This window comes from Lagopus muta, chromosome 1 (assembly GCF_023343835.1).
Source record: "Lagopus muta isolate bLagMut1 chromosome 1, bLagMut1 primary, whole genome shotgun sequence".
NCBI classification, from domain to species: Eukaryota; Metazoa; Chordata; class Aves; order Galliformes; family Phasianidae; genus Lagopus; species Lagopus muta.
This window is the reverse complement of record NC_064433.1, coordinates 66,985,107-67,003,376: the sequence shown is the minus strand read 5'-3', so window position 1 is coordinate 67,003,376 and position 18,270 is coordinate 66,985,107. Positions and strand designations below refer to the sequence as shown.

At 39.3% G+C, this 18,270-nt stretch overlaps 1 protein-coding gene across 4 annotated transcripts in view; it reads left to right on the top strand.

Annotated features, from left to right (window-relative positions):
• ITPR2 (inositol 1,4,5-trisphosphate receptor type 2) overlaps positions 1–18,270 on the top strand; it is a 270,236-nt gene that overhangs the window by 211,505 nt on the left and 40,461 nt on the right. For all 4 annotated transcript variants that reach the window (XM_048933484.1, XM_048933481.1, XM_048933480.1 and 1 more), the window contains 3 exons: positions 10,237–10,344; positions 12,545–12,737; positions 15,504–15,629. In XM_048933484.1, coding sequence (XP_048789441.1) covers positions 10,237–10,344; positions 12,545–12,737; positions 15,504–15,629 — 427 coding nt within the window. The remainder of the gene's footprint in view (positions 1–10,236; positions 10,345–12,544; positions 12,738–15,503; positions 15,630–18,270) is intronic.

The following is an 18,270-nucleotide window of genomic DNA, read 5'->3' as shown; positions in this document are numbered from 1 at the left end:
GTGGTGGCTGTACGTTTCATTAATGCACAGGTGGTCCTAATATTTCTGTTTTGTGGGTTTCTTCTTTTATCTTTAACTTCTGTAATCCTGTGTTCTCGTGCTTTGTGGTTTACAAGATTTTTTTGTCATTGGGAAATATGTTGTATTGGTGTTGAGGCTCAAACGTTAGACCAGAAGGAATATCTTTTATTTGTCAAGTGTCTGCATTGTGAAATCTTCACATTAGTCTGTGGTTTTACTCTGAAAATTGGCTGTGGGAGAATGACATAGTCTTATTTAAGATATTTTCTGCTCTCCGGCTCCATTTACAATCCTGCATTAGTAATAAACATCTTTATAAAACTATCTTTTTATTACTCTCTGAAACAGCATGGACTGGGGAGAATGAGTTTTATTCTCCTTTGGTTCTTTATCACCAGCAGGACAGTTACTTAGCTTCCAGTTTTAAGGAGTCTTCGTTTAGCTTTATCCTCAGCTGGTCTATGTGGGAATACCTCCGCTGAAGGTAGGCAAATGATGCTCATTTACACTGGTAGAAAACTTAACTTGTTGTTCTCAAACTTTACACCTAGCCTTTGAGCTCCCTGCTTTGCATCTTGTATACAAAGCCTTCATTAGAGTGATGATATATGGACCAAAAAAAGCATAGCTTGACTTAAAGCTTCTCAGCTGAGTTTGCATACAGGAGAATTATGCTGAAATAAAAATCATTTAATTTGTAAACTCAATCCAGAAGTCACTGAGAGACGAGAAGTTGGAACCACACAAAATCACTGTTCAAAGTATGCTGCACTTTCAGTTGCCCCCAACTGCAATGCTTACGTGTTGTCTGCTCAGAAATGTATGTAATACAGCTACTTTCTTTGTTCAGATTGCAGCAAACACCCCTTATTAAGAAAGCTGTCTTACACGAAGTGTTGAATTGTAGTAATCTACTGTAGGTGAAGGCTTACTCTGGGCACAGAGCTGGGACTTTTCCATTAGAGGTGACCTTCAAATGAACCAAAGTGCTCTTTTTCTAATATATAAAGCACAGCTAAAGCTTTTTGCTGAGAGCTAGGAGGAACTTGCTTTGTTTGTTTGTTTTGAAGGGAAGTGAGGGTAGCCTTGGAAATATCGTGAAAGTGAAGTCTGTTCTTACTTAATATTATCAGAGGAGTTTTAATAGACCTCAGATATCTGCATGGTGAAATCCTACACCTTAATTAAAAACAGAGGGAGATGTCTTCTCTGAGAAAGACATACTTTTTTTGCCCCTCTAAATTGTTTGATAGTCACTGACGTAATTATAGGTTAACAAAAATAAAGAGCATTAATCAGAATATCAAGATATGTCTGTTCCTCACAGTTGCTCTGTCTCAATTCTCATCTCCTCTGATGTCATAATTTAATTAGATATCTCAGTCATCATAGAGTTTTCCAGAATAGAGAAGATCTGAATTTGCTACCTTGGTTGCCTTCCTCTTTGTTTCACTTACTTAACACAGCACAGAAGAATAAAAATGAGGTCTACTTTGCACTTTTTTGCAACTGTAGAGTTACTGAAAAGTGTCCAGAAACAAAATAGTTTCTCTGCTGTGTTATGTATGTGAGTTTCAACATTAGTTTTATGAGTGGTTTGTGGTAGCTTTAGACGAATTTGAACTTCCCGGACTTTTCTTTTTGTGAGTTTGCCTGCAGAGCACCATTTAGCTTCTAGTTGGTTGGGTAGAGCAATGTTTGTGAGCATTTCACGAGGACTAAGATGAATTTTTTCCCTCTTTTTGATCTGCCACCTTGATCTGTGGTTTCCTAAGTACCAGGTGAAACTGTTCTCCCGAGAATAGTAGCCATAATACAGAGTTGGAAAGAGCACTTTGCTATTTTAATTTCTCTTCTCTTTATTCCTATGCCCTAAATTATTTTTAAAGACATTTTTCCCTTCTAATTGAAGGGTTGGGCAAACATTCAACAGCGTGATTGGAAAAAATAGAAAATCTGTAATTATATGAAGGGAGACATCTCTCATTCATGGTCCATCTCCATACTTGGCATCTGTCCTGTTTTGTACCCCACAAGGTATGAAGACCTCTGTAAAGATTAGGAAATTCATCTCTTTTGTGAATTAGAGAGCTTGCAGCTTCAGCTGCTTACATGCTACTTTAGTCTGACATGGTTTTGACAATAAATGACAAGGTTATATTTTTCTGCGTGTTATGGAAATACCTGTCCAGGAGGGATGCTAACCGGGTTGTCTATAAACAGACCTACTGCTTCACTATGGATACAACAAGTATGAGGGCCACATAATGACCATATCTCAAGTGTTTTAATTGTGGAGGCTGACTGAGGACTCATGCCGCTTTACTTTTGAGCTGCCTTGCTGATCAGTAGCTGACTTATCTGAGCTTGTAGAACTGCTTGTACAGTGCCGCTCTTCCATGACGTAAGAGCATGAAACAGCTGGTGGGTGTGCTACAGACTGGGCTGATGAGCTGCATCCAGATCAGGGAATCACAATGTACAAATACAACAGAACTGTTCTGCCAGTGCGTGAAATGAAGCTTAAGGTGGGAAAACATGAGGAGGGACCTGGAGATGGTGCAAATCTCACGCTTCAAGTCAAAGGCTGATTAGTTTGGTTAGACTCTGGAGAAAAGTTTGAGCCCATTGTGAAAGTATTAAACCATGAGTTACTTTATCCTCTGCACTTGGTGCCAGAGGAAGGAAAGTTGTCTGGCAGTCAAAATCTGTTCCTATGGCTGAAATAAGGAAATATTGTCATTTCTAGGGCTTAAAGACATCTGTCATAAGCAGTTTCTCCTTTTACTTGTGTGGATAGCTAGCCTTCCTTTCTTTAGAAGCCATGTGTTAGATAGCAGTAGATGAATATTTTGCAAAAAATCACTGTGCTGAGTAAGAAGAGAAGCTGGAAATTGAGTGCTTGAGAGCAAGCAAAAAGGATTTGTGAGATTTCCTCAAAGGCCATATCATTCACAGCTCTCTTATCTCAAGTTCATGTATTTATTTTGTATGTGTGTAAAGTGTTGGTGGCTTTCAGAGGTGAGCAGTTCTCTTGGTGTATGGATTTGGGATCCATATCCAACAACTTGCTGCTTTGTTGTTGTTCTAGATCTTTGTCAGACTGAGTTTGTACCATGTTGATGAGCGTATTAATGAGGTCTTATTTTATGTGCAGTGTTGTCAGCCTTTCATACACTTTGCATGTAGCTGAAGTCTTGCTTTCTATTACAAGGTAAAGCCCTATTCGTCTTCCTTTTCCATTCAACTGTCTTGTTATCTTCCCATAATCATGTCTGACACTTCCAATATCTCCATATGTCCTTCTTTCCTGTACTCCTCAAAATTTTGCTTACAGTATTTGCAGGAGGCTGTCTACAGGTACAGTTCTCTCATCTATTGGAACACTGAATCATGCACTTCTGTCCACATCTTATGTTCAGAATGGTCAGCGTGCACCAAAAAACAGATGTAACCCATGTATGCATTGAGCCAATTAGGCTACTTTTGACGCTGTTGTCTGTAACAGTATGTGTGTATCTTTAAGAGCTGTTGATGCCCTCTCCTCCCCCAGGTAAATTTTGTTTGGTTTCAACACGTTTTGTCAGCAGATCTGAACTTTCCCCACATGCATAGTACTTTCTCCTTTCTTTCTCTCCCTCTTTCTTTCTTTTTTTGTTTTTTGGTGTTTTTTTTTGTTTTTTTTTTTTGCAAGTAAGCTTTGCCTTTGAAAGAAATTGAGAAGTTGTAAAGAAGACAAATGGAAGTAAAGCTCGTTGAAATTTTTGCAAGTCATTTTGTCTTCTGTTTGCTTTCATCAAGGATAAAAGAACAGCAAAACCACATCAGAAATAGCAATAAAATTACTGTGGGGGCTGCAAACATAATAATGATAGAGATCACTTAACTGTGATGGTTTCTCTTACGCGATAATGTCAAGGTGTTTTATTTCTTCTTACCCTGTGAGGTAGTTCACTATTATCCACAAATTTTAGTGCATGCCACATGGAGGCCAGTAAGGAGAGGTGATGCCTTAGAAGTTACACAAGGCTGTGGAAGACCCAGCAACAGAATCCAGAGTCTGGACCACCCAGGGCCATATTCATGTACTGCTAGCCATCAGGAGAAGATTAACTTGAAACCCTTTTGGTTGCTCTGTACAGTATAATCTTCTAAATGAAATCAATGAATACTTGATTTGAGAGTCTCCCGTTGCTCCATCCCTGCTGTTCCTAATGTTTGTTAACAGATTGCTTTGTGGTAGAGTGCAAAGGTGCCGCTCTATAAAACTGTAATGACTTCTGGAAAGGAAGTTGCCCTATGTATTGCAGAAAGCACCATTCAGTTTTGATTGGAGCATGGGGAGTTGAGAAGTTGTTACTACTGTTAGTACAGCCAGCTGAAATAAAAATTTCTGCTCAGCTATAGTTAAAATGACATTTCTTTTTTCTTTGCTTTCTCTCTCTCTCTCTTTGTTTACCACTGGAATATGAGTGTTTTCTTTGCCCTTGGCAGGGAGCTGGAGTGTGGTGAGGCCCTGACACTCAGACGAAGGGCATCTCATTTTCTGTCTCCTGTCCAGTCGTGGGTTTCACCCATTCTGTTTGCTACTCCCTTGACTCTCTCTCTGTGTTATTTCTCAGTCCTTGGGAGTTTTCTTGTCAGTTCTCAGGCAGATCTTTTTTCTTTCTGTCTAAGTAGAAAATGAAGTGTTTGGTGGGATGGCTGGGGTTTCCCCCACTGAAGAGGTTTGGCGGTTCCAGGTCTCACACAGCCCGACTTTGGGAGCCAAGGGACTTGGGGAAAAGAGGAAGGGACTGCAGCTGTTAATTAGCACAAGTCGGTGCACAGCAAGGTGAAACCAGTCTGAACAGATACAATATTCTGCTCCTGCTATAAGTTAGATTCTGTCTATTTTCTCCCTGGTGAAAGAGCGGTGGCTTTTAGGCTTGTGAATTATGCTACAGTATGTCTCCTTACTGAATAGGTATGAAGATAATTTACAACAAATCTATCTGATCTCACTCATTGCATATCAGGTCTTTGCAAACAGCTCTTACCTCACTTTCCCCAAGGTCTAGAAGTCATGAACTTCCAGGACTGTCCTCTCTGTGCACTGGCATGCCAGGCAAGACCAATTGGCCCAGCTAGCAAGCTGAAGTTGGAGCATGGGGTGAGGGAAGAGAAGGCATTGTGCAGTGCTGCAGCATGCAAGCCTGACCAGTTCCCTTGCTGCTGTGAACCCCAGAAGTCAGCACTTGCTCCAGCTGCTGCCTTGCTCTTCCAGGCCTGCCTGTGTGCCAGGAGATGGTTGTGCTGCTGCCTTCATGGGTGCGAGGAGAAATTCAAGAGAAATAGTGGCAAGCGTAATGTATACAGAAGTGAATTTTTCTTCTCCGGTTTTTAGATTTTTGTAATACTTCTGAAGAGAACTGCTTTAAATATAAAGTGCTTCATGGCACAGAAACTATTTGTGTCTTAGTTTGTATTTCTCAGGCAGTTATCCAGAGCTTATAGTCACACTTCTTTGGCCTTTTCTAGAGAGTGAATGTAACACATTTCACACTTTACCAGTAAACTGATTCTTCCACAAAAATAATACCTGTTTACAAGGCACTAAGCTTCACCCATTTAGATCTCTTTGTGCTGTTCTAGTCATAAATATCATCTTTATTCCACACGTTTGGTAGTCTCAAAGTGTTAGAGAGGAAATTGATATAAATGGATCTCACAGATTTCAGCTTGCTGTTTCTAGCTCATATTTATAGGACTCCTATCCTTTTGGGGGCCCAAAGCAAAGCCTGGTGAAAGTGGCAGGGATTTTGGCAACTCTCTGAGCAGCGTACTAGGTCAGCCTCCATTGCAAACTATGCTACAACATTTGAGTTAGAACCACGGACTGACCTGTCCACATAAAAATACAGAAGGAGTCTCTGTTTTACAGAGATAATGAAAAATGGAAAGTTACTTTGTCTTTTCCCAGAAATTTTTCTGCAGACATATGTATATATATACTTACATATTTTGGCACACCAATCTAGTAGCCAAGTCAATGAAATATTGAGAGTCTGATGGCATGAAAGTTCACGGCTTTAAATCACTTTTTCGTTGAGGAACATTAAAATAACTGCATTTATGTTTCAGGAAATCTGTCAAGTAAAATGCTTGCAAGAAATGCATGTATTGTTGATGGCAAAAAATGTCTGCTGTCTTTTTCCATGCTGCTGATCATGTGTGTAATCCCAAATGACCATCTGATGTGATTTTAGAATCATTTTGAATGAGTTCAGACTTACTATTACTTGTAACTCTGTCATTCCTCTCTAGTTTTTCTTTATTAATGACAGCAGTGTTCTTGATCTGTTCTAAATCTTTTGCATTTTGTTCTGATGTTTATTACGCTATTTTCCAAATTTTTGAAGCAAAGGTCTTTCAAGATGAAGAACAATCCTTCCCTGGAAACTGACTGGAAAGCCAAATGATCTTTATTGATATAGATATTGCCTTACACTTCCCCTCTTTGGAAATCACTGCTCCATTATATGTTATTGCTTCCTCTTCCCTAAATGCCTTTGTGAGTAGTAAAGTACAGTGTTGACATTTAAAATATCATCACTGGCATGGTTGATAGATGAGTGAATGACTGAGAGAGTTCCCTCCTCGGAGGTGATTTTTTTCAGGCTCTGCAGATTCAGTCTCTAGCAAAGGTTATGTTTTGTATCAGTTATGCTCACTGCACGTTCTGAGCTTTACCTTGCAAACTTGCATGGGGCTGTGGTTTTTCCTACAGTCATTATATTCCATGCCCATCTAGTGTCTTGTCCATCAGCTGCCCCATAAGACTTGTGCAGCACTTCAGGAGCAACACAACCACATCACAGCAGTTAAATGTGAAAAAACATCAGTCAGAGCTTGCACAGTTTTCATGTGCCAGTCACAGACTGTCACCTAGAGCGTGCTACCAGCTTGGATAAGCTGTTCATATTTTATGTTACAGTTTGTCACTACATTGCTATTTTCACTGCTGTTTCTTTGATCTCAGAAATAGTTCTATACAGGTCAGGAGGTCTGCTGGCACTGTCCGATTTGCCCATGTCTGCCTTTGTGTTTGTTACAAGACAAAGGAAAGATATGAAATTACCCCTTCAGAAAACACCGCAGTTGCCAAATAGCATAGCATTTATTAAGCAGTTCTTAAGTGTTACTGTGGGCTTCTGCTTTACGTCTCAGTTTTCAAAGATTGCTATTCACACCATTCTTTCACTGATGTATATTTGGCAATACAGAAATATTATCAGCACTTATTATTGTGGCAACTTGGAAGAATCCATCGCACATTAGAACTGCAATGCAAGAAGAAAATAGAGAACTACCCTTTGCCCTGAGACTACTCTCTGAAGGTCTAGATAGACTGCAGGAGGTCAGTGGATACAAGGAGATGGGAGGTAAAAGAAATGATGTTATGAGCACTTGTGGTCTAGCACTACTGTTGACAGATTTAGATAAATTTCACTGGTGCTTGACTGTGAAGACATCCACTCAGGACTCAGGATGTTCCTGTGGTTTTAAAGTACATAGCTATTGTTCACTTAAAACCTGATAGTGAAGTATGCACTGCATCAGCTCCATCTCAGATCACCAGCAGCCTGTTAAGTCGGTGTGCTGTACTGGTCAGTCCCACTACATCACAAGAGGGCTGAGATGATTTTCCCTTCTAGCACATGTGGTAAGGGAGCTTTTGTTACTGATGTTTTTCAAGACATGCTTCCACTTAAAGTGTTACAGACAGTTAAAAGCAGATCAAGAATTGGTATCTTAAGATTCTGTATGTCTTATAAGGGGTATTTCCAATTCTTTGTATACATTCAAATATATTTAGAAATGAAGAGTTTTGTAGTGCTAATGTGAATTTATGAATCCATGTATGTCCCTTTCTCCAAACTGGTAGTCTTTTTAATATGAGAAGAATTATTGATACATCCTTAATTTATCACTTATTAGAAGGCTCATAATCTAAATGGTTCACATTAGAGAAAAGGGGTCAATGTGCAAGCAAAGTTCCTCTGTGTTGCAGTATATGAAAAATAAAATAAAGGAATATATATGCTTTTATTTATGTTAATTCTTCACTCCAAGAATGGTATCACTACATTCTGTCTAGTCTGTTCTTTTTTTGTGTGTGTATCTCAGGAGTTACAGCTGAAGTAAATGGCATTTGGAGATGGACAATTAAAATAATTGAGTAAGAGAGTCTTCAGTTTGAGAAAGGATGTAAAAGATAGGGATTTTTTTAATTTAAGGAAGGCATAAGTAAGACAGAACATGACATTAGTGTACAGAATGATGAATGATACAGAGAATGTGAACGGGTGCTCTTGCTTGCCCTTTCTTCGGTACAGAAGCAGAGGGACATTCAGTAAAGCTGAAAAGCAAATGTAGTAGCACTATTTAAAGGCAGTTCTTAAGCAGTAATTACCTTGTTTTCACAAGCACATCTTGTTTCTTCATTATGCTGGTGAGGGGAATGCAAGATATCTGTAGAAGATTAATTCAGGTTATCCTTCTAAACAGTTTTTGTGGACATATTGCAAAGACTAGTTGAGAATATATGCCTGATTCCACTGATAAGTGGAAGATGTGTGAGACAAAGTATAGGTAATGAGACTACCTATATATTTACCAGATAAAGCAAGAAGTAGGTATCCAAAACAGACATCTATTGGTGATGGAAAGAACATTGCTCTACAGTTGTCCTCCCTATGATTTTTACATGTGTCCCTGAAGTATCTGCTTGTGAGCCTTTTTAAAAGACTGATATTCTGTCACTTTGGCTCAGTGCTTTACTGGAAGGTTCAAGCAGGTTTCTGTCCATGAATAATTAGTAGGAAATACATTTATACTTCCAGAACATTCTTTTCAGGTATTCTCTTTTATATGTATGTATTTTATTTAATATTTATCTTTAATTAATAAGTTTATGTCAAAATTCAGAAGAAAATGTATTTTTATTAAATAGTTTTATTAAATAGAATAAATTGTGTATGTACCTCACTCCCACCATTCTTGGGTAAAAAGAGGATGGTGAGACTTGCAAATGGCTTTCATATGAGACTTGCATATGAGTGTGATCATATTTTGGTTAAATTATTATGATATCTATTTAGCTACATTGTTACTTTTAGACTTGATCTCTGACACGCTTTTTGTAGGTTTGTAATTACTTTTTAATTCCTCAGCATACTGCTTTATTTCACTTTCTGCAATTCTTAGCCACATGTGGTGTTCATCAGTCTAATCCCTTGTTCCTTGTTCCTGTCATTTCCACTGTCTGTGTCTAGTCTGTTGTACTAATGTTTGTGTTATGCTTATGACCTAGATGATGGCTGTAAGCCTTCTATTTGCATGTCACAGTTTCCTCCACCTTAAAATGGGAAAATCTGTAATCTTGGTGAAACACCTCAGAGTTGCTATGTGAAATCCACTCTCCTATGTAGAGAAAACTGCATGCTTAGTACATTTCCTTATGCCTCCTGATTAAGTCTTTGTTTCTCACTGACCTAAGAGACATCATGAATGCGTTTGCTGATACTCTCAGTATTCAATTTTGTGCAGTTTTGAATATTATAAATATTTGCAAGATTGGATATATTTTATGAATTGTCTATGTATCAGTTTTGTAAAAGTTTTTATGAGGAGTTGCATATTTATGTGTGTATGTGTGTGCTTAGTATATAAATTGCACACTAAGAATATATCTGCCTGCTAGTGAGGTCCAGTTGCCTCTGAAATAATTACCTGTGTTATGGCAGCCCTGTAATGCCATGCCAGAACATGGTGAAGAATAGCTTAGCCACATGAAATAATAGAAAAAAAAATAATTGTGTGTGTAATTACCTATTTTGAAGTATGCAGATGTTATTTCTAAACTTAAGTCAGAAGAAATATTCAATCTAGTTTTTTTTTATTTGTCAGAAACCCTCCAAAATTCATCTAAGCTGCTGGCAAAGCTGCCATCCATAAATCTCAGCCAAAGACTTGCTGCTAAGTTTTTAATGCTATATTATTTCTATTGTTTTCAAGTGATTACATTTTTTGTTGTTATCTGTGGATAGAGCCCCACTGGGTTGAGCATATAAGTATATGGGAATGGAGGGAGGAGGATTTGTGTTAGTTTAGTGGAGATGATAAAGCTGAAAACATAGCAGGACATAAATCAGATTTTTATTCTTTTTCTAGTTGGCTCGTCACAATAAAACATTGCAACAGATGCTGAAGCCAGGGTCAGATCCAGATGAAGGAGATGAAGCCTTGAGCTATTACGCCAATCATACAGCACAGATAGAGGTAAGAATTGCTGTCTAGAAGATTGAGTATGAGACAAGTTTGCATATTGTACAGGGCATGTCAACCCTCTTTAGACTTCTGAAAAGCAAAGCTTAATCAAATATATGGATTATTTATGAGAAGAAGAAAGTTAAGTGCTGTTCTTTTGGCTATGGGAGAAGAAGGAATGTAGCTATTTTATATAGGTACATTATGTATTAAAAGTAACTCCAAGTAATCATTTTACAAAAGCTTTCTTTTGTGTTATCGAGCATGTTTTGTTAGTGGAATAATGAGTGTAGATAGTAACTGTGTCGTGAAGTCAAGAGTAATTTTGTATGATACATCACTCAAATAAAGAATCCTGAGTTCTAAACCAGTGATGCTAACTGATCGAATTAAAAGTTTGGCTGCAGTAAAAAGAGGTTTTGAAGCAATGTTGACATTCAGTATGGCATTTGTTTAAAAGAGCATGGCTCTGTCTGATGCAAGTGCCTTGAGCCCATAGCTGCCACTGAGGTAGGCTACTGTTGACATCCTTATCTGTGCTAGCCACCAATCTTTTTGCTGCTCACACCATAGAATCACAGAATCACCAAAGCTGGAAAAGATCTCTAAGATCATCTAGTCCAACCATCCACTTACCACCAATATTGCCCACTAAACCATGTTCTGGAGTCTTACATCTACACGTTTCTTGAACACCTCCAGGGATGGTGACACAGTACCTAGCAACACGGCTGGCTCTGTGGCTGTGGTGATTGTTTAGAGGGCAGTCAAGTGCACCTTTTAACGTATTTTAATGTTTTGGAGGCTCTTAAGTTATTTAGCCAGTATTGGGTGACTAAGTTTTCTGGGTAGGCTGCAGATGTGGGCATCAAAAGAAGCACTGTGATCTGCTTCTATGTGACAAATAGATTCTTACAAGAGTGATTTCTAAGATCTCTTCAAACATCAAGACCACTGTAACTGACAAAGCCTATTTTTCTGGCAAAGGCTCTGTTCTGTGAGCTTCTGCTATCTGGCATACTTTTTAACTGTGAAGCACCATAGGAAGCCTACCTCTTCATTTGAGTCCCAGACCAAACTGAAGATGTGCTGCCAGGGTCTTTCACTTGCCACGCAGTCCCAGTGCACAACCACTGGCCTGAGAAATAACTGCTTACCTAGGATACTTCAAAGTAGCCTGTTCAGTTTCACATGATGCACTTGCCCTTGGGCAGACGAATAATTATCCTTCATTTCCAATGCAAATATGCTTGAATATGTTATACTTAAAAATGGCTTAGGATGAGTTTGATTTTTAGTATGCTCATCTAATAAATATGAATTATAAGAGAGAAAAGAAGGTCCTGATATGCAGGACTGTGATTGGAAAACTGAAACTCTGCCCAGAATTGCTCCTAAATCAAATGGATTGTTCTTTAGATGAAGGCACTCCTTGACCTGTTAGACATTTCGGATACAGCTCCCTGATGTTGGGATATCTCATTTGTTTGATTTGAAAGTCTTATAGTATCTTTTTTTTTCTTTTTTTTTTTTTTCCATAATACTGCCTCTACTGAGACATGGGTCTAGAAGTAAAAATGAGGTTTCTACCCATTTTTCCATTGACATGTAATGCAGACTCCATGATCAGAAAAAGAAAGCAATTTGTATGACAGTGTAGTAAAATGGAGTAAAATCTAACTCACTCACTGATGGCTCAGTAGACTCTGAAACACAAATAATGCAAGACCTTGTTTCTTCCCAAGTAAGCAAAGAAAAACTGACAAGATATGGGTTCTCTCTGAGTAACAAGGTGCTTTTTTTTGCATCTTCACCTTTGCAACTTCTGTCATCATAGAAATAAATTCAAGGTGAAAGAAGAGTTCCATAATCCATTAGAAAGGCTCTGAACTTCTACACTGTTTAGTAGAAGAGTTTCATTTCAATCCACTGCAAAACTGAAGCATTCTAAACTGGAATATTTTTTTATGTTTGGGCCTAGGTTTCAGTTGAGATGTATGATTTGTCACTGTATTTGCAAGCAGATTTTTGAAAGTAGAAATGGGGTTTTACTTTATGTTTTAGGATTCATTGACTGACTTTTTGGTAATGTACAAATAATGTATGCATTCGTTTATAAATTACAAGGAAGCTGTGAGCAAAAAGAGCTGTGACAAAATTGTTGAAAAGTCACTGATCCTGAGAAAAAAATATATGTTGATTTTATTTATAGATTGTTCGTCATGATAGAACAATGGAACAGATTGTCTTCCCTGTCCCCAATATTTGTGAATTTCTCACTCGGGAATCCAAAAGTCGGGTATTCAATACAACAGAGAGAGATGAACAAGGGAGCAAAGTCAATGACTTCTTCCAACAGACAGAAGATCTGTACAATGAGATGAAATGGCAAAAGAAAATTAGGAGTAAGTACTGTAATTTCGAAAAATTCCTCAATTATGTTAAAACCTCACTTTTAAGTCTTCAAATGTGTTCAATTTTAGTTATACGCTTTTCACTATTCACTCTGCAACAGGCAAAGCTTCTCAGAACTTGAGAGAGTAGATCTACAGAGTGTAGGCCAGCTGAGACACTTGCATGCCACCATAAAAGAGTCATAATATAGAGCAGCTACTAATGTAAATAATGTGTTCAAGATGCTGTTCTGGACTGCAAAAGTTAAATGGAAGAATGGATGAACAGGGTGTAGCTCCAGTAAACTCAGTAGAGTGGAACCTAATTAAGCCAAGACCTCTAATATATAACAAAACCACGTGTAGCTGCAGATTTGAGGTTTGCAGATTCCTACAAGACCATTAAAAATATGTTAATGTCAGTCACTTAAAAACATCTCTCAGCAGAACTTCAGCTGCTTTAAATCTGCGTGACTCCCATGGACTCCATTCCCCTTTGCCAGTTCACATCAGCCTTGCTTGACTAGGCTGCAGTATGTCCCCATCTGTGAGCCCATCCTGGTATATGTACTGTGGTAGTGGGAGAGGCATATATACTTGCTTAAGCTACAAGGGAGACCAAGCCAGGTAACATGAGTTTCTCATTTTGTTCACTGGTGGGCATTACAGCTGCTGGCCCTCACTGGGAATGGGGCAGCTGCTGCTCCTGCCAGTGTCCCAGGGATGGGGAGCTCCTGCCAGCTCTGCAACTGTCAGCTGCACCCTTTGAATTTGGAGCAGAGAGCCAAGGCTACAAACTGATTTAACATCCTTGACAGACAGAAAGGAAATTTATATCTTGTATGTGTATACGTGTATATAATAAACACGTAGGATGTATCACTTTGTTCACTGCTAAAGTGCAGATGCTGCTGGGGTGGCAGACATCAGCTGTTTAGCAGCTCACAGGAGCGTTATGCAATTGATTAGGAAGGAAGTGAAGAACAGGATCTATGGTCAGAGCAGCAGGGAGTTTGGATACTTAAAGCAATATGCCTTAATGCAGCATCCTTAATGTGAAAGAAACAAGAGTGTTGGATACAGTTCCTTAAAATTTCAGTTCTGAAGTTATAATTTTCAGAAGCAGTTGAAAGTTTTCCATATGAATCCTACTGGCCCAGATCCACTTTCCTTAGTGGCACGGTGAAAATTTGTACTGACAATCTGACCAGAGTAAAGGCATAAAATAGGTGATTCTAGAATAACTCCCTAACTGCAGTCTGTTTGGGAATAAAATTCATCAGATTGTAGAAAAATTACTTCACTGACAATAGTGTGTCTGTTTTTTCTTGCTTGAGAAACACAAATTAAAAAAGCCGGACCTTATACTTACATAAACCAGACCTCCCTGTTGGTATAAGCAAGGAAAACTAGTTTATTTTTATTCAGAACAGAAATTTCTCAATTCATTTCATCAGTGGAACAGCCCAGAAGTCTCCATGTTGTTTTTTTGTTGTTGTTTGAAAAGATAATGTAAATTTAGGTTTGGTTCATTGTTTAGCCAAGTGTCTGTTACCAGGCAGTCTATTGCTGAAATTGACAGATGCCATCTGCAATGGCTCCAAATGCTTAAATCCCAGCAGTCAACAGCACAAAGTTATCACTTAATCATATTCAACCTAATTATTTACCTAATCACTATTAAAATCTATTTAGACAGTCATTTTCAGCTGAAGGAGTCTATATGAAAAGTTAGCTGGGTGCAGGTAAGTCAAGAATATGTTTTTCATATTTGCAAGAGTCTCTCAATGCTTGAAAATCTAATTGATATGAATACATCATCTTCAAATAGCTAACTTCTCTGACTAAGGATTTTCTCACACCACTGCGCCTTTCGAATGTTCACTGAACATATGATAGCACAGTCTCAAATGTGAGGTGTTTGCCTGGGTCTTAGTACCCTCTGATCTTGTTCCTGGGCTTTTTGCTGAATCGTTTATGTGACTCTGGACACAAAGTATTAACACTTTTTTTCCTTACTTCTCTATTTTGCATTTTTTAACTTGGTTAAAGGTCCTTTGGAATATAGTCTCCTTCTGTGTGTTCACATAGTACTTCACATTTGAAGGTCCTGGCTTCCTTTTAAAGCTTCATATTATTTTAATAGTACAGAGTTGTTGCTCAGCAGGTAATCTTGGGTTTCTGAGCATTGTACAGGAGATAGCTTTCATGGAACCATACTCCACTCAGACCAAATTTTATCTGCTCCTCATAGTAGATCAAGATATGTTTAGTTTGATAGAGGTGGGGAAAGTACTGCAGTTCTGAAACTTTGCCTGTTCCATTTTTCTTTGAATAATATCATCTGCATATCTGATCCAAATGGGTCAGCTGGATGACCTGTGCTGGGTCTCCTGGTTGCCTGGCATGCAGGATGCCTGAAATCCAGCTGTTCACTGGACTCCATATTTCCACACACAGAGGCTACAGTTTCAGAGCCAGGTCTGAAAGAGAATCCTTCACACGAAGTCCAGTTGTAAAACCTCAGCTGAGGCAAAACTTTCATATATATTGAACTGTATTGGAGGTTTTGGATGAAAAATCCTGCTTGAAACAATATTTTATGGCTAGCCTATGTTTACTATGTCTCTTTTAGCTAATGTTAAAGTTCTGCATGTTTGTTTTGTTTACCTCAGTTTTCTTCATTAATCTGTATTGTTTAACTCCCTCGAGGCCATTACTGACTGGGCTGATGCCTGCTTTCTTCCCATTCAATGCTTTTTTTTCTCAACTTTCTAGATAATCCACTCCTATTTTGGTTCTCACGACACATCTCTCTCTGGGGAAGCATTTCCTTCAACCTTGCTGTATTCATCAATTTAGCAGTTGCTCTGTTCTATCCCTTCGGAGATGATGGAGATGAAGGCAAGTGGAACTTTTTATTTTTCCTTTTGATTTTAGTTGCTCTTATTCTAAGGTAACATGATTGTGTAAAACTGTATCTTCAGGTGTGCTTGTTTCTGCAGGAGCCGTGTAGTGTCTCCTAGATAGGAACCAGATGTTGTCTGAGATGTTGATCTTCAGTGTGTCATGTCCTGTGTGACATGAAACAAAACAGACAGAACACAGGAGCTGATCTGAAGATCGTGTAGATTATCTGAGCTAATTCTTTTCTTTTTTTGCTTAATTATTGTCAGATTGCAGTGTACTAATGCATACATTCAGTTACAGTTTCTGAGCTGAAGAAGGGTACCTGGCAGCATAGGGACTGAGATTCCTTAAAACCGACCAATTTGAGTGACTTGAAATGTTAAAATGTGTGGAATATGATGATATGAAAACTAGCTCATTGACATTTGATGATTTTAATGGAATAAAAGAGCCACTGATGCAGACGACAAAAACATTATATAAAAATATGCTTAAAAGATGTGATTCTGTCTCTGCTTCATCACATGGCACAGAAATGCAGCAAACAATAAATTTCATTAAATAAATGCAGCAGAGGAGCAGGTGGCCTCTTTGAATCCCAAACAAGCTTAATTGGGATAAAGGAGACTGGTAATGGGAGTAGATCCATTCACCTCTGGATCTTTAATTCATGTCCAGTCTAGCCAGTAATGTGACTGAAAGTCACTTCTGTCTGATGGCATGTGAACTGCACTACTGGAAACAGGCCAGCTGCATATGTTTTTCACAAATACCAGAATTGGCACCATCCAACATTCCTGTTGGCTGGCTAAACAAAAAGCAGCAGATTAAAGTATATTGGCATGGAGACCACACTGCACTTTCACCTTGCAGGGTGGGCTCTGCAGGTCACAGTGCAGAGAGCTCCACAGCCTTGTGTCTTCAGGGTTCAGCTGTGGAAATGGGATGCATTTGCATGCAGTGCTTTCCTGCCTGTAAGCCGAAGAGTCGCTCAGAGTGCACATGTGCCAGAGTGTAAGAGAAGAAATAAAGAGTTAAAAACAAACCTTTTAAGCTACTGAATTTTTAGCTAATTTATACTCAAGGAAATCCTCTGGTCTGCAGTCAATAGGCATTAATACTTGGAACTGCAGATTTGTATGGTATTAGTTAAAGTGGCCCCGGTAATCCAGTGATTTCAGCGATAGTGCATTTCAGGATTCCAATTCTCAGTCCTTGCAGCAGCAGCAGAGATTTCTGAACAATAAACAATAGGTGTGGCCCAATGGGATAAGCACGGTCACGAGGCAGACTCCTTACTTCCAGTCTCCACCAAAAACTGATCTGGGAGCTGGAGTTTGTCTCACATTTTCCCCCTTCCACTTGTGTGCAAATCCACATTCACGTGTGCGAGGTGCTTGGGCTGATCTAATCATCTCAGGAATGCTGCTGCCTTCGGATGGATTTCTGCATTTCTTACATCATACGGCATAAGCGAAATTGCACTCCAGATGAGGTTTCTTTGCCCTGTGCTTATCTGCATGTGTTACATGACACAAAATCATTTGACCTGCAGTAGGGAAGAGAGAAAAATTTATTAAAGAAACACCGAGTGCTTCGCTCGTACTTTTCAGCTCCACTTTGAAGCTATTTTTTAGGATCCGTTAAAAATTTCCAGATCTTGTTGGCAAAGAAACTATCCAGCAGAGCTGCCCTTAAATCTCTTGCCAAGGATATAAACACTCTTGAACTTTGGAAAAGTTTGGATGCCATCTGAATTTTGAGGACAAGGCCTCACCTTATTGTTTTCACTGATGCTGCTTAGCTGTGTATCTGCTGCCAAAGAGATACCATTATTCCTATTGTGATCCTTACTAAATTCTCTATTCTGTTCTCCCCTGCCACTGAGCTCTCAGTTAATCAGTAGAAGTCAGTGTATGAGTGTGACAGCACCCCGAGATCTGAATGTGCTTTTTGCATCAGAGCGACATGGTGTGCTCCCAGAGCCTTAAGCAGAGGAGAAAGGGAAAGCACGGGCTTCGCTCAAGTCTCGTGGACAGTCTGGGAGCCATCACCTTGCCCAGCCTCACTCTGAAGGCTTATGTGCCTGCAGGAGCTTAGCAAGAGCAAGGACCTGCCACCCGCTGGGAGCAAGGCTCAGTGGTTCGGCAGCTCCTGGCAGTGCAGATGCTGCTGCTTCTGCCCAAGTCCCCATGGCCACCCCCCACTGTGGCAAGTGGCTGATTTTTGAGCAGAGGCAGAGCTGCCCCTGCTGAATGCCTGCAGCCCTTGAGCAGCAAGCTGCTTCTCTAAAAGCAGGCAGCCTCTGTGCCCTTTGCGTTGGGAACGAGACACTGTGGCTTGTGCTACTGCTGTGCCACCCCAAGAACCAGCTATTTCTGCAGCCAAACAATCGCCGAGTTAGACCAAAGGAGTCCTAATGATCCCTGCAAGAGGGAGATAATTAGTAGCCTGCTCCAGGAACAGGATAAATTATTTCATCTCTGAGCACTATGCAGATTTTATTGGAAATTTCATTAGCTCTTCTTACTATATTACCTGTGCAAATCAACAATACTATGATAATAATAGTTCTTATTGCAGTTAGGGTAAGTCGCGGTCAGCAGTTGCGATGCATGAGTCACACTTTGTCTTA